The 17,358-nt window shown below is 40.0% G+C and overlaps 1 protein-coding gene across 2 annotated transcripts in view; it reads right to left on the minus strand.

Moving 5' to 3' along the window:
• The window catches only part of nedd4a (NEDD4 E3 ubiquitin protein ligase a), a 247,880-nt gene that overhangs the window by 137,768 nt on the left and 92,754 nt on the right, over positions 1-17,358 (minus strand). For both annotated transcript variants that reach the window (XM_059952531.1, XM_059952530.1), the window contains exon 5: positions 14,055-14,108. In XM_059952531.1, coding sequence (XP_059808514.1) covers positions 14,055-14,108 — 54 coding nt within the window. The remainder of the gene's footprint in view (positions 1-14,054; positions 14,109-17,358) is intronic.

Below are 17,358 nucleotides of genomic sequence, written 5' to 3' on the forward strand. Positions count from 1 at the left end.
AAATAACCTTTTAAAAGACTGAACAAATAAGACCAACGAGAATGAATATAAAAACAGAAAATGCTCGAAGTACTCAGCAGGTTAGGTCCAGGTATGAAAAGAGAAAGAGAATTAACGTTTCAGGTCAAAGACACTTTCCATTAGAGAAATACCTCAGAGATGCATGCTTAGCCCACGGCTCTACTGTCTCTACACCCATGACTGTGTGGCCGGGCGCAGCTCAAAAGCCATCTATCAATTTGCCAATGACACAACTATTGTAGGCAGAATTTCAGATGGTGACAAGAAAGAGCAGGAGAGATATATCAGCTGATTGAGTGGGGACGCAACAACAACCTTGGACTCAACGTCAGTAAGACCAAGGAATTGATTGTAGACTTCAAGAAAGCAAAGTTGAGGGAAGACACACTATCAAAGAATCAGCGGTGAAAAGGGTGAGCAGTTTCAAGTTCCTGAATAACAACATCTCTGAAGATCTATCCTGGGTTCAATATATTGATGCAATTATAAAGAAGGCATGCAGTGGCTCTACTTCTAGTATAGAGAATTCTCTCCATAATAATGGAGAGAATTCTAAGTGGTTTCATTACCATCCAGGTTTGGAAAAAGTTGCAGAATGCTGTAAAGTTAGCCAGCTCCATCATGGGCACTAGCCTCACCAGCATCGAGAACACCTTCAAAAGGTGATGCCTCAAAAAGGAAGCATCCATCATTAAGGACTTCCATCACCCAAGACGTGCCCTCTTCTCATTGCTACCATCGAGGAGATGGTACAGGAGCTTCCTCCCTTCCACCATTAGATTTCTGAAAGGACAATAAACCTATGTACACTATGTCACTATTTCCCCCTTCTTGCACTACTTACTTAATTCCATTTCATGTTGTACTTCATAGTTTTCTATTATGTATCACAATGTACTGTTGCAGCAAAGCACCAAATTTCATGACACATGCTTGTGTTATTAATCTGGATTTGGGTTCTCATTCAGGTCTTCACAAAAGCCAGGCTTCAGTCATTTTCAAGTCACAGAAGATCTTTGCATGGCCAAACTGCATTAAAAAGTATCAGGTTTCTTATCCCTGAGGTGGCAAAGATAATGTTATAATGTTAAACAATTTCTTAGTTAAGACTTTGCTGCTAATTTTATACATAGTAATATAAAACCAACAGCAGAATGTTTTCCTACTTATACACATTGTCAAGCTTGAGAAAAAATAAAGACCATAAGACATCAGAGCAGAATTAGGCCATTTGGCCCATCAAGCCTGCTCCACCATTTGATCATGGCTGATTCATTATTTCTCTCAATCTCATACCCCTGCCTTCTCTCCGAAACCTTTGACATCATTACTATCCAGAAATATATGTCCAGTAGGTGTGTTTTCTTTATTTATAGAGGTTCACAGTAAAAAGAGCAAACAATTACAGACCAGTGAAAGGAAAAATGCCAGAGTTGATTAAGGAGGTGGAAACAAGGTATTTGAAAGTGATCAATAGGATTGGGCAGAGAGAATATGAGTAAATGAAAGGGAAATGATATATGACATACCTGTGAGAGGTTCTTTCCAGGTTGAAAAAGGTAAAAGGGAACAAGCACACTATCATTGACTCTTTGTACTGAGATACAGTGGAAAACACTCTGCCTACATATGAAAGCACATCATGGCATACACTGAGGGAGTAAAACAAAGCAGGTGCTGAATGTAGTGAGAAAGCAGTGCAGCTAAATGAATAAAGTGCACAGGCCACAGCAAGGTAGAATGGGAGAGCAATATGAGAGCTTTGTCAAGCAGAAGTTAAACTGTCCAAGTCTGACGGTATACATATTCATGCTTTTCTATCCTCGGCCAAACACAGGAGAGGCTAGAAGTGGTGCATTTGAACTCTGAGGGCCTTTGATCTAGAGATCCACAATTGACTGAGATACAGCTCAGCAATACTGGGAATGTGCTGACCATCAAGCTCCTACTCAGAGGTCAAAGTATATTTATCATGAAATTTATTCAATAATAACCTACATTAACCCAAATGTCTCCTTCTCCCCAGACTCTGCATTCACCCCCACAGCTTGTTAAACTGAAGCATATGAAATTAGGGGAAATACACTGAACTGTGGATTAGAAAACAGATGAGGAACAAGCAAGCCCATTTTCAAGTTGAGAGGGTATCACCAGCTTTCACAGTTTAAACTGGTGATTCATTGAGGGGACCAAGTGTAATATATTCAAGATTGCTGAGTGAGAAAATACAGAGTCCGCTAGAGAAAATAGTGAATGGACAAAAACGTGGTTTAAAAAATAGCAAAAGCAGAACATCAGTATCAGTTTTAGGTGGTCCATAGGGCCCATATGCCCAAGGATAAGTTGTCTCGTTTTTATTTAGATATATCTCTGTATTGTGGTAAATGTAATAATGGAGAAGCTTCACTCATTCATATGTTTTGGACATGTTCGAGTCTTGGAAAATATTGGAAAGAAGTATTTCAAACTTTCTCGATACTTTTCAAAGTAAACTTTAAGCCTGATCCTTTGACCGCTTTATTTGGTATTGTTGGAGGAAAGGATATTATTATGGAGTCATCTGACCTGCACATTTGGCTTTTATTTTTCTTATGGCCAGAAGGATGTTTTTGCAGCCCCTCCTACTCACACCCAATGGTTACGTGATGTGATGTCATGTTTAAATTTTAGAGAAGATTCAATGTTCAATCCCTGAATCTGGTCAAGACTTTCAAACATTGTGGGGACTTTTTCTGAATTATTTTCAAAACCTTTGATTTGCTGTTAAAGCACAGAAGATGTTTAATTTTTTTTTTCCTTTTTCCTTCGGTCTTGGTAGTGGGTTAGATTTTTTTATATAATAAAATTACTGTATTTCAATGTTATGAATTAATCAATCTGTATGAATATAGGGTAATGAGTATATGTGATTTAGTATAAAGTATTGATATATATTTTTATTGTACTCTGTATTTTTATATGTAAATTAATAAAATATTAGAAAAGAAAAGAAACAGGTTTAACATCACCAATATATGTTGTGAAATTTGTTGTCTTTGTGGCACCAGTACAATACCTAATAATAGAGAAAAAGTGAATTAATTAAGTAGTGCAAAAATAGATGTCCATTCAGGAATCTCCACTGGGATACCACCAACAAGCACATCTTTCCTTCCCCCCACTTTCTGCATTTCACAGGGATCTTCCCTCTGCGGCTCACTTGTCCATTCATCCTCCAGACACTTATCCTTGCAAGTGGTACAGATGTCACACCTGCCCCTACACCTCCTCCCTCACTACCATTCAGGGCCCCAAACAGTCCTTCCAGGTGAGGCACCACTTTATCTATGAGCCTGTTGGGGTCATATACTGTGTCCAGTGCTCCCGGTATGGCCTCCTGTATATTTGCCAAACACCTACGCTCTATCCACCAGAAGATGCGGGATCTCCCAGTGCCATTCATTTTAATTCCAGTTCCCATTCCTATATATCAATCCATGACCTCCTGTTGTGATGAGGCCACACTCAGATTGGAGGAACACCACCTTGTGTATTCCACCTTCATCCTGATGGCATGAACATTAATTTCTCAGACTTCTGGTAATTGCCCCCCACCTCTCCATCACCATTCCCTCTCTCACCTGATCTCCTTGCCTGCCCAAACAAGAGAAAATCTGCAGATGCTGGAAATCCAAGCAACACACAAAATACGGGAGGAACTCAGCTGGTCAGGCAGCATCTATGAAAAAGACTACAGTCAATGATTTTCCATCACCTCCCCCCTTTTCTCTCTCCCAAGGCCTTCTGTCCTCTCCTGTCAGGCTCCCCCTTCTACAGCCCTGTATCTCTTTCACCAATCAACTTCCCAGCTCTTCACTTCATCCCTCCCCCTTCAGGTTTCACCTATCACCTTCTGTTTCTCTCTCCCCTCCCCCCCCACCTTTTAAATATACTCATCTTTTTTTCCTCCAGTTCTGCTGAAGGGTCTCAGCCCAAAACAGTGTGTGTGTGTGTGTGTGTGTGTGTGTGTGTGTGTGTGTGTGTGTGTGTGTGTGTGTGTGTCCAGCATCTGCAGATTTCCTCGTGTTTGTGATTCCAGTTCCCATTGGTAGGGGGGAGGAAGCTGTTCCTGTATCATTCAGCGTATGTCTTCAATGTCTTCAGTGTCCTGTACCTCTTTCCTGATGGTAGCAATGAGAACAGGGCATAATCTGGGTGATGAGGGTCCTCAATGATAAATGCCACCTTTTTGAGGCATCATGCCTTGAAAATGTCCTAGGCACTGTGGGGGCAAGAGCCCAGGATGGAGCTGACTAAGTTTACAACTCCCTGAAGCTTACTTCTATCCTTTTTCATTAGCTATCCCACCCCACCACCCATGATACAGTGATGCAGTTCATCAGAATGGTTCCACAGCACATCTGTAGGAATTTGAGAGTCCTTGGTGACACACTAAATCTCCTCAAACTCCTAATGAAATATAGCCACTATCATGTCTTTTTTGTAGCTGCCTAGATTTGTTGGACCCAGAATAGATCCTCAGAAGTACTGACACCCAAGAACTTGAAATTGCTCACTCTTTCCACTTCTGATCCTTCTATGATGACTGGTGTGTGTTCCCTCATCTTACTCTTCCTGAAGTCCACAATCAGTTCTTTAATCTTGAGTATCTTACTGATGTTGGTTGTTGCTGCAACACCACTCAACCAGCTGACATACCTCACTCCTGTACATCCTCTCGTCACCATCTGAAATTCTGCCAACAATACAGTAGTTGTAAACACAAAGTACACTGCAGATGCTGTGGTCAAATCAAATACAGTAGCTGTATCATCAGCAAATTTATAGATAGCATTTGAGCTGTGTATCTAGCCACACAGTCTAGAGGTGCAGTGGGCTAAGCATGCACCCCTGTGGTTTGCCAGTGTTGATTATCAGCAAGGTGGCAATGTTATTTCCCATCCACACAGATTGTGTTCTTCCGGTTAGGAGGTCGAGGATCTGGTTGCAGAGGGAGGTACAGAGGCCCAGGTTCTGGAGCTTTTTGATCAGAACTGTAGGAATTATTGTGTTAAACGCTGAGCTGTAGTCAATAAAGAGCATCCTGACATGGGTACTACTGTTGTCCAGGTAATCCAAGGCTGCATGAAGAGCCAATGGGATCACATCTGCAGCAGACCTACTGTGGTGATAAGCAAATTGAGTGGGTCCAGGTCCTTGCTGAGACAGCAGTTAGTTCTAGCCATAAACTGCCTCTCAAAGCACTTAATCACCATTTGTTTTTAAACAAACGATTGACAAATACTGGTGCTGAGAAGCAGCTGGATATCCCTGAATATGAGTCACTGAGAGTTGGTATAGCAAGGCATTAGGATGGTAAATAATCCAACAGCTTCTTTTGCAAGAAAGTTTGAGGACATTTGTCATACTACAATTATACAGAGCATTGGGGAAATCAGACCTACACTAAGTCTGGACTGACCTGGGCTCTCTACCAAAGAAGGGACATGAATGCAGTCACACTGCCACAAATGTTCTACAAATCGATATCTGGGGCAACGTTGGAGAGATTAAGCAGAATAAGCCTATGCAGAAGGGTGAAAAGTAACCTAAAAAAACAACAATTTTTGTGGTGCTTCTCAGGGGAGTTGTTTTCACCTGCCCGGAGTTATCATTTCATACTATGGGTTACCCAGTTAGGGTGGAAATGAAGAGATTTCTTCACCAGTGTGGTAAATCTTTGTAATTCTCCTCCTTCCCCCTTTCCCAAGAGGGCTTAGTCATTGAGTGCTTTCAGCACAAGGATCAGTAGATTTTTGGATACCAAGAGAATCAAAGGATGTGTGTTGATGCTGGCAAATGCTGCTGAGGAAATAATCAGCCATGATCTTATTGAATGTGCAGCAACTGCAAGGGGCCAAAGGAGCAAACAATGCTTGTGTCTTTGATGTTCTTGTAACTTTGTTCAAGTTGTTGATAAGTAATCAAGGACTGCAGCTTTTCTTCATTCAACAGTGGTTACCTTTTAATTATTAAATCTGATTATACTCAAAACAGCAGTGAAGAAGGCAGCATTCAAAAGCATTCCTTATCCACTGGAAATAAATGATTCACACATCATTATCAAAAAGAAAAAAGTTATTTTGTCCACAAATCTGTTTTGCTTTTAGCAGAGCCTGAAATGTTTCTAATATTCCCAGATCTCTCTAATCATTTCATTGCTCACTTGGGGTTTGATTTGCTAAATATCAGTTTAGAAGACCAAGGTGCTAATTGATGCTCTTTAGATACTAACTAGATCTTCTGTAATGAGCAATAGCTTAACTTTTTAAGAAAGAAAATTTTAAACAGATGTTGTTTGTATTTTTTTAGAATTGCTGCTACTGTATTGGTTTTTGTTTTACTTACTTTCATACTGCAAAGGTGACAAGGGTATGGACCAAAATTAGGCTAAGATTGTAACAGCAGGAACTGTATTTTTTAAAAATTCATTTTGTCAGTTTTGATACCCTCTTTCTGCATTAAAATATCTAAAACAGATAAAAGAATTAAAGACCCAAAAAAGTATTTGTTGTCCTGCGTGTGTATTTTCCCCAAGCTACAAAATAATAATTTACATGATGCTTTTAGTTGTTCATTAATGTTGCTTACAGTGAAAACTACAGAAGGAAAATCATACCCTGAGCAAAAACTGGAACAACATTACCTCATGTACTGGTGCTGAAAGTGCAGAAAAACTGTTGCTATTGGAGATTACAAACACGGTACATACAATTTATATTCTGCACTAAAGTACACCATTTTTTGTTAAAGCCATTTATTAACTCTATTACCAGGACCTTAAATTTAATCTAGTAAAATCCTCCATCCTACCTGCAGACAAAGTAATAAGAGTGTAATAAGTAACACTCATCGCCAAAGGACTGAAGCACCAGAAGGTGCACACACATTTAAAGTGCGAGGCTTACCATGTCAAAGTGAAGCTCATTGAGATCCAAAAGGTTTAAAAAAAATAATTCACACTGGAAAAAATCTGAACAAACAGCCATCTTATCACACTATTTCTGACAGGTTGAATACAACTGAAGCAATCTGTAATGTACATGATGGGCTGCAAACTTAGGTGCCCCATAACACAGAGACTCAAAAGGATGCTCTGCAATCTATTCTTTGCTCCTCCTTTGAGATGGAATGCCAGAACTCTGGGGTTCTGTAGTAATAATAACCCAAAGACAATGCCAGGTATTGCCCTTTCTCATCTCTGTCACCCTTCACACCAACTTTTCATCTGGCCTATTTATACAAGGCCTACACAAGAGTATTGTAGATCAGTTGCTGACATATTTTATAAACAGAAATCTAACGTCGGCCAACAGCCAATGAAGAGAGGAAACACCTAACGGAGAAATTGCAGAAAGCTACTGAACATAGTTTGCACAATGCAACATGACAACTGCACCTTCATTACATGGACCTTCAAACAAAAGGAAATTCCTGTGATCAACATCTTAGGTAAAGTAAACACTCAAATTTTAACAAAAGTGAAAATATTTTGCTGATACTGGATAAATTTCCCAAAGATCCAGGATAAGATCCAAGACCATGGTAGCAGAAGATGACAAAGGAACCATTTTTTTTGCCTTGGGTGTGAATATCTTGAAGGCCACTTGTCATGGAGGCTTTCCTGCATATTGATGACAATATAGACTTATCAGCAGAGTTTGAAGGGTTAAAGTTACACTGTCAACCTTCAAAAAGTTTTATCTCTGAAATTAAAAAAATTAACCGTGCTGCAAATCTCTTCAGAATTTTATCATTTTTGTTACTGTTTTAGAAGTGCTTTTGGATATCCATAATAATTAAGAGTGTCTCAATGTAATAACCTGTCACAGAACAGTAGTCAAACCTTTCTGCCTAGATTTGAAAAATAGCCTTTAACAAGCTGTTAATTATAGACAGCAGGTCATCTGATAGTTTGTTGCTGAAATCTATTGCCCAAGTGATAGAGCAGTGTGTGGACATTTTACGTCTGTAAGCACAACAGAACTCTACCATGGTGCTGATCCAATTTCATGGCTGCTCTGTACAGATGGCTGACAGTGACCACCGCTACTCCAATATCAAGTTGTTATATTTGAACTCAGACCTTCCATATAAGTGTGCTAGGCCAGACTATCTGGAGTCTGAGAAATATTCTGGCAGCAATATTTTTAAATCAGGTCTATGCTCGACTATATTTAGCAAATCTAATATTGATTCAGTTTATAAAACAAAGGGATAACCTAACTGTCTATTTATTTTAGAACCCCTAATAATCTCTTCAATGCAAAGGCAACACATACAGATTTGATTCAAGAGGATAAATTTATGCTGAACTTAATAAGTGAAATAGAAAAGGTGAAATATATTCTGGGTTTTAAAAGAGATACATTCTAGAAATAAAGGTCTGTTTATCCAAATAGGCACAAGTCCGTAGCTAATTAAAGATTGTATGTTAGGAGGAGGGAACCAAGTTGCTCAATGGGAAATCATTAATATATGGTACTAAGATTAACTAAACTACAAGTAGAAATATTTTAAATAATAGGAAGTGGATTTTCATATCCAAATTTAACTTGCAAGACACATCTTTACTACCTAAAACTTGAATTGCACACTTACTTACTCAAAGCAAAAAAGGTATTTAAAATTTGTGAAAGAGCAGATTGTTCAGAGAACATCAATGGTGCAATTTCAAAGACTGCAACATGATGTTCTTCGTCAAGCATAATGAGATGTTTACAATGCTGGATTAAGACAGCAGCATTAGTTGCTAGTTCATGATAAGCTGTTCTGTCAAAGGGCTTTCATGTATGCTGTTCTGCAAGTGCCAAAGCCAGAGTATTTTTAATTTGCTTGTGCTTTTCTGGATAAATAACAACTTCTTCTTCTAGGATGAAGCTTATCGGCAGAAAGCAGAATTCTGACTGATTGTAGACATTTAGTAGCAATTTATTTTGTGGATAATTAACAGTGCAGAACATTAACTTACAGTTCACTTCACACATTTAATTTAAATTAATTTCCTAACAGGGAGATCCATTAAAAACTTTCCTCAAGAACTCAAATAATTGATTAATTATCTGTGTAACAATTGGCCTAAAGACTATTTTAAATGAGAATATCTACACAATGAACAATGTGCCTTGACAATTCTTTTAACATCCGTACAGTCTACATCAACAAATATAACCAGAATACTGACACCATTACAACAAATCAATACAAGACCTGAGTCTATCATCATTATGATAAATGTTACTATTATTGAACTAAAGAGTTTGATGATTTTAATATCAGAATCACCTACATTTGCCACTCTCCACAAACAGCTTAAAACAATACAAATTAACACCACCCACATTATGATATGAATAGTAAGAAAATACTTTTCTTCTAATTTAAAATTTGTCTTTGAGGCACATTTACATACTCTAGCATAACCTGCACTTTAGTAAGCCTGACATTATAATTTCTTTGACCAACTTATTTAATTAGCTTACCTTATACTCTTGTCCCCAAACATTTGCATTGGGTTCTTTTCTGTAGCTTCCAGTTATTTTCTCCTCTGAAACAAAGATTTTGTGTTCCGATCTTGGGGCTACATGAATTTGTAGTTGAGGGTTCGCAACTCTTGAACAGTAATGTCTCAGTCTCAAGTGATTACTAGAGACCATCTGGCAGGGAACCTCAAGTGAGTGGCTTCTTTGAAAGATGGGGCGTCTGCTTTGACCATGTACATTTTCCCTCTCGATAACTCCATTATCATTTATTTGGCACTCAGAGTGTTTAAACGAAGGCAAACATACTGACGTGCTCCTTACTAATTTGATATCTTGATATCGTGTACACCCAGTATTTAAAGAGCTCTGCTTAAATTCCTTTACAAATGATTCATGGTATATTTGTCCTTCCTTGGTCTCTGTTCCCAATACAAGAGATTTTTGGCAATTCAAATGCAGAACGTGATTCAAAGGTCTGTGCAGTTTCTTCATTTCACCCTGGCACTCAGAATCTTCTTTACCACAATCTAGTGCTTGACTTTTACCAGACTGGTGCCCGTTGCAGTAAAGTGGTTTAATGTCTCTAACTTCACTAGAAGAATAGGTTGGATTCGACAATCGCAGCCCATTAACTGCTGTTGCAACACAACAGGTACTTGTTTCTTTGGATTTTGAAACAATCCGATCTTCACTTTGAACTGGTTCCTGGGAGCAAGGAAGAAATCTACCTAGTGTGGAACTGCCACTTCGACCTGTAAAAGGATCTGGGCTGGTCAGTGTGGCTGGAGGAGTGTTGCAAGGACTCTGCGGAAATATCACCAGTGATGAACAGCGCCTCAGCGGCACCTTCGACTTCCTCAACTTCGCTGATGATTTGGCAGGCAGCCCCGTATGATCTAAGAGTTCTTGGTGAAAAGGTATATTGGTGCTAAACAAAGCACGTTCATAGCTGCCCCTGTTACCAGACTCACAGTGCCTACTCGACTGTTTGGACTGTAGTGATATCTGCAAAGTGGAACTCTTTTTGCGGAGTTGATCATTGTTACTAACCTGCGGTATGAACAATGAAGAGCTGCGTTGCAGGATGCGTTCACTCTGTGATACTGTTGGCATCACTACAGACTCAGGCGTAGTCAATTGATTAACATTCTTGCTTGACAGAGTCTCAACCGTCATACAAATGTTACTCTCCAAGCTCTCCCCTGAAACTTCAGACAGTGGGTCTGTGTTGCTCCTCCTGGTCGCAAAATGCAATCGCAAGTGGCGGGCCATTTTTTACAAAAAACGTAAAACAAATGTGGTCCTAGTTTGGAATGGATCCGAGCTGGTTAAAATCTCCTATTTTGCAGGAAAAGCTGAAGGCGAACATAGCAAGCAGCACAACTTGGGATACAGTCACCATCAGTAGCTGTAGATAGGCAGAAATAGCTGATGTGACAAGCAGCATTCCAATCATTATTGAACCATAACTAGCAAGCCCAGGAAGTTAGAAATATAAAACAACAAAATCCTTGATCGTAGGAATACCTCCAAGAAGTCTGAAAATCCATGACTGTCTGCAAAGTGCAAGGAATAAGGCACAGTCCCTTCCACAGCGCTGAAAACTCAGCAACCTTCACAAGGAGCCCAGCTGCTGCAGAGCTTGAATTCCAGCCAACCTTGCTTCAATTAACTTGCATGAATGACTGAATCTGACCCAAAATAAACAATCTTCTTGCATGTCTGTCTCATATATTATATCTCATCCTCACCAAGCAGGGCAAGAATGTGGCACCACTCTAGACACTGTAGCTTTTACTGTTTCCCTTGCACTGAACCAACATCATATTTTTACCCCATAGTATTGCATTACAGGAAATTTCAGAGCGACATCCAGCACACTTCAGTACTGAAGGGGTTTCTGAGCACTACCACAATATTAAACTGCAGGGATATGGTAAATACGCTGGAAACCTCTACTAACAACTGCGAGAGACCCCATAGCTATGCATTAATAGTTGAACACAGTTTGCTTCTGTCAGTTCTTCAATGCAAGAATTGGCTCGTGATAGATAATAATATTAGACTCACATTTTCAGTTCTGTTAAAGGAGGACACATCAAGAATAGACACGATTTTAAGTAAATCTTGTCAGGAAAAAAAAACAAAAACAGAACTATTATTAGAATCCCTCTGGAGTGAAATGCTGCTGATAGTGGACTGCGAGTACTTTTCAAGCCTGTTCGGTGCAGCTAACTATGAAAAACCTTTCTCTTCACACACAGAAATGCCACATCCTGACATTTGAAACTCATGGCTGTGCCAAAAGAACTACATTCTTTTCTTCCTGTAGCTTTCTGATCAGCTGCAGAGATTCGAAAGCACTGAATAAGTAATTTATTTTTATGTAGAAGCATTTTTCAAATGCTCTACCCTACATGTAATAATCATGAAAAATAAGAACAATTGTAACCCCAGAAATTATTCCTTTGGCACGTATTCTTTATATGAACACTTCAGGCGAAGACCACAAATAGTTTGCAATAGGAAGGTACAGCACAATTCTAAGATCAAAGTTTTATGAGAAAAAATAAATATTGAATGAGAAAGTTACCTTGGGTTTAATGTGTGCAATTAGAATATAAATTTAGACAGTTTCCACATTCTTAACTTAAATACCTTATTAACAGTATACCAAAGCCTGTAAGTTGCTATACAAAAATAATAGTTTATTCAGCAAAGTTGTTGAAATAAAATGTCAAGCTTTTCAAAAAACAAACAAAGTGTTTGGTAATTCTATAATGACTATCCGAATGTCCTTTGGGATAAAAGTGGCTACAGAAAGGAAAATGTGCTGCTTATAATCAAGCTGTAACAACTGCACCATTTTAAGCAAATGCCATTTTATAAAAATATTCTACTACTACACTGAAGTAGAACAGCCTGAATTGCAAATAAAAGTTAAAGTGGTCCTATGAGCTTTTTATTTTGTGCTCAGTCAGAAGGCAACCTAAACTGCCAGCCTGACTAAATACAGCATCTGCTGCAGACAGAGGTTATTTCTTTGAAGGAGGGAATACATGCTTAAATACTATTTTTTAATAGAAATATTCTGGCTGCAAAAAATATAGATGTTTGGAAAGAGCAAAACCTTCCCTAGAAAAGGATCTACAAATCCAGAATCATCTCAGGTTTATTTTCCTGGAATTCTAGCCAGCCAAGCAGACTCAAATTTCTACGACAGACTAGCACAATTGTCTGATCATCAGACTGACAGAAAATATGAACTGCTTTTCTGTATTGCTTAACGTAGCACTGTCCGCGGCAAAACATGCCTTTTTAAAAATGCCAACATGATTATTCATTAATATCCTTATTTAAGTATCAATTGCTAAAATTAAAAGTGATTCAAATGGAACAGCACTCCTATGATTATTGCCACCATTTTGAGAACTGACAGCCGAACAACTGTTTTTGAAAGCAACAGAAATCCTAGAAACAGGCAATTTTCAATTTCTAACAAGCTCATAGACACTGATAAGCACAAAACTCACATAAAATTCAACATTGATAGTTGAATAATCGACGAGAATGTCTCAATTGTGATGTACTTCCAAACCGAGGAAGGGAAAATAGATCTAATATTTCATTTATTTAAAAAAAAACTGGAGTTCAAGCCTCCAATTGGCATCTCACTCAGTAAGCTTAGGTGAAGATCTTCAGAAACACTTTCTACCTGGACAGGTAACCAGCACAGGAACACTGACTGAAACTTAAACTTAAATGGGTTAGCATTGCCTTTATCACTAACCAAAGGAATTTAACTATAAAAATAGAAAGTGCTGGAAACACTTAGCAGAGTGAGGACATCTCTGGAAGAGAAACGGAATTAATATTTCATTAGATCTGAGCTAAGGAGTGTTTCCAGCATTTTTAGTTCATGCTCAGCAACAACAGAGAACTGGAGAAACCATCTTCTCTGTAGCAAACCTACCACTATGAGACAAAGCAGGACTGACAATGTTCCATTCCATTTTAAAGCAAACTACCATTATGGCTTATACTCATAGTAATAGACACCATAACAAACTTTCGTATTTGACTCAAGCCTAAAAAGAGATCTTTTATTGCTTCTTTTTCCAAACATTTCATGCAAAAAGTGAAACAAGATTTTCTTCAGACATGAACTGCATTGGAATTGGTGTATTATTTTCACATGTACCAAGATACAGTGAAAAGCTTGTCTTGCAAAATACTTATACAGATGAAATCATTACACGGTGATTGAGCTAGAATAAGGTAAAACAATAACAATGCAGAATGAAGTATAAAAACCACCAAAACAGAGCAGCACAGTAAACAATGAAGTACAAGATCATAACAAGGTAGAGATCAAGAATCCATCTTATCGTACAAGAGATCCACTCAAGGCAACATTGAAAATGAAAGCAGGCTTTATCTACGTTACATATGGCAACATTTATGTTACTGTGGAGCGATTGTTCTTGGTCGATACAGATTATAAGAACTCACCAAGCGGTTTTCATCAAACACTTCAAAGAGAATCCGATGCTGCCTTGGCTGAACCTAGCAAAAAGTACAAGTATAAAAAATACACTCATTAAAAAGTACAGGAGTTTTTTTAAAATAACATTGACAGTTTAACAGCATAAAATAAACACAATGGGTTCTCGGGTTTTAACCTTGCTATCCAAAACAGCATTCATGAGCTTTCTCTATTATTCAAAAAGTATATACAGCAAAAAGAGTGCTCTACCTCCCCCAATAACCACCAACACAGCTCACCAGGCACCCCGTCCCATATGTTGGGGGGGGGGGGGTGGGAAGTCTGAAGATCTGACATTGGCCTGGTCAGATACCTCAAAACTTACAGCATTGAGCAGTCATCTCAATCCAGAGGGGATATGAAGAAGCAGAAGGTGACAACAACAACCTTCTCAATTTCTGCCTCATGCCAAACTAATGCAATATCATGAGAACATTGCTAAAAATACTTCATCTATTCCTCAGAAAGTAGAAGGCCTCAATAAATTAAATTATTACAAGGCATTTTCAATAACCAATTGATCTGAAGCAAAGCAACAGTAACACCAATAAGAAAACAAATATCTTCAACCACATCAGACATAATGTGCTCTTGACATCATTCTCAGAAAGGTTGGAGATGACAACAGACTCATAAGATCATCCAAAAGCAATTAAATACGAAAGGAACAGCGATTGTACTTGACTATTGGTAGTCTTAACAAACTCTTCTCAAATTGACAGTCATAACTTTTAATTGGAAATCTGTTCTTCAAGCTTCCATGTACTCTTCTCTGAAATACAGACTTCCTCATAATAAACTTCGCGGTTATATTGGCACCAAAAATGGGTTGGAAAACTTATGGGCTTTTATTTTTAATGTTGCCTCGACTGGACCCCAGCACATCTTCAAAATGTGTTGGTTGTTATCGCAAATGACACATTTTATGGTATGTTTCATTCCACATCTGTACTAAGTGTCCATCTTACCTATTCATAGAAAGCCGCTCCCCTGTGCTCCCCCTTGGCCCGTTTAAGGAACACTGCAGACTCCCGCGGGCTGCTGTTTGATGCTTGCACCAGCAGATGAAATTGTGGCACAGGTAGAGTATAAATCTTAACGCAAAGTACACAGCAGACACTGTGGTCAAATCAACACGTACAAACAAGCTGGATGAACTCAGCAGGTCGGGCAGCATCCATTGAGTCAACGGATGCTGCCCGACCTGTTGAGTTCATCCAGCTTGTTTATACGTGTAGAGTATAAAAATAGTGCGCTGAAAACACCTGGTCTCTTTTATTGTGGACCAGGTCAGGGATGGTGCCATGGAAACAGCAGAAGTGTGCTACAATAAGAGGGAGCCTGAGCACACACTTCAGTAAGTGTTTGTAACTGAGTGCAAGCTGAATGGTTTACTTAACGTTTAGTGTTTGTCTTGTTCTATAAATAAATGGGTAATTTACTTGTAGTGAGTGTCTTCTATCCCCACCCACTGAACCCCCGAACCTGACTTCACACAATTGGTGTTACAAGCAAGGTTCGGTGATTGAATGGAAGATTAACATGTGTAAAAGGAAAAATAAGAAGGGGAGCCCCTATGTGAGAAGTTTCAGGGTGAGTTTCGGGGTGGACCGACAACAGTGTAGGATTTGGGAGTCTTACCAATCTACTGGCGGGCCATGGGATTCTAGTAGACTGGTCAGACAAGCTAGGCTCCCATGGGACAGCATATTGAGTCTATACTTAATGAAGTAGGGTTTCCCGAGACAAAGGGAAGCCAGGGGGATGCTTTCTGGTTGCCTGGCAGCCACAGCAAGGCAGAAGTACAAGACAATCTCACAGAAGAATGAAGAGATATACAAATTGAGAATCCAAGTGGAACTGCGATACCAGCATTGTGTGATCATGGGGGAGGCTGCCCAGTCAGCTTAGACTCAGGCTAGAGAGTTAGAGGAGTACAGAGATGGCCTGTTGGCTAGTTAAGGTGCAGAAGTTAGAGGAGTACAGAGATGGCCTGTTGGCTAGTTAAGGTGCAGAAGTTAGAGGAGTACAGAGATGGCCTGTTGGCTAGTTAAGCTGCAGAAGTTAGAGGAGTACAGAGATGGCCTGTTGGCTAGTTAAGGTGCAGAAGTTAGAGGAGTACAGAGATGGCCTGTTGGCTAGTTAAGCTGCAGAAGTTAGAGGAGTACAGAGATGGCCTGTTGGCTAGTAAAGCTGCAGAAGTTAGAGGAGTACAGAGATGGCCTGTTGGCTAGTTAAGCTGCAGAAGTTAGAGGAGTACAGAGATGGCCTGTTGGCTAGTAAAGCTGCAGAAGTTAGAGGGTGCCCACAGGGATAAATGGCGACCGGAACCTGTTAAGGCCCAAGCCCGGACGTTGAGCGGAGGTGACCCCAGCATTGATGGGGGGATGGAGACAATTGGTGAGATAGTAAGGATGGGGAAGAGAGGTAAGAAGAAGGCCGGGGGCTTCCCCCTCCAACTGAGTGGCTTTCCGCCTGTGCAGCCATGCCAGTACCTGTGGTCATACAGTCCCAGAGCTGACAAAGCCCTCCAGCCTCCGTGGAACAGGAGGCTGGGGGAGAGGAGCCACATGAGGGAGTGGGACCTGGAGAGGATTACGCAATGTATCTCACTGAAACAACCATCATCAGGCTGTTCCCTGCTAAGGAAGAGGGGGAACCTCTGCCCATGTGGTTGCTGAGGATCTGGTATATAGGGAGGAGGTGCTAGAGTGAGTTTATCCAGCTGGGAGGTGGGTGTTCATGGGGAAAGGGTGTTCGATTAGCAATGCCCTGATGACGCTGCCCATTTCGCTCAGTGGTGATGAATCGTTGAAGGTATGAACAATAGCCTTGTGAGGAATGGAGCTCAAGGGAGGAAGGGACCAGTCCTTTGCCATTGGACTCTAATCACAGGGATCTATCACAACCCACCGGATAGTCAGAGGTTAACTTTGACCATGGTTAAAGCAGCAGTTCCCTGCTTAAAGGGAATGGTGCTGCCCTTATTGGGACTAGCGACAGGGGGTACCAAGGACACCACCATCAAACTATTGGGAGGGATTAGAGTACATGGGGGAAGGTTCCCATAAATAGATGCACAAATTAGACAAGCAGGCTGTGGTTGGAGGGCCACGTGTGACCCGTAAGGAAAAGATTTTGGCATTGTTCACAGCCGGAGTCCCGAGCGGGTAGGTAAATGGGGTTCCTGCTCCTCTACGCCACATGAAGGGGACACTACCGGGGTAGAGACACAAGGAAGCCATTAAGGAAGAAGGGTCATTCTCCAAG

Source organism: Hypanus sabinus, chromosome 28 (assembly GCF_030144855.1).
Source record: "Hypanus sabinus isolate sHypSab1 chromosome 28, sHypSab1.hap1, whole genome shotgun sequence".
Lineage (NCBI taxonomy): Eukaryota > Metazoa > Chordata > Chondrichthyes > Myliobatiformes > Dasyatidae > Hypanus > Hypanus sabinus.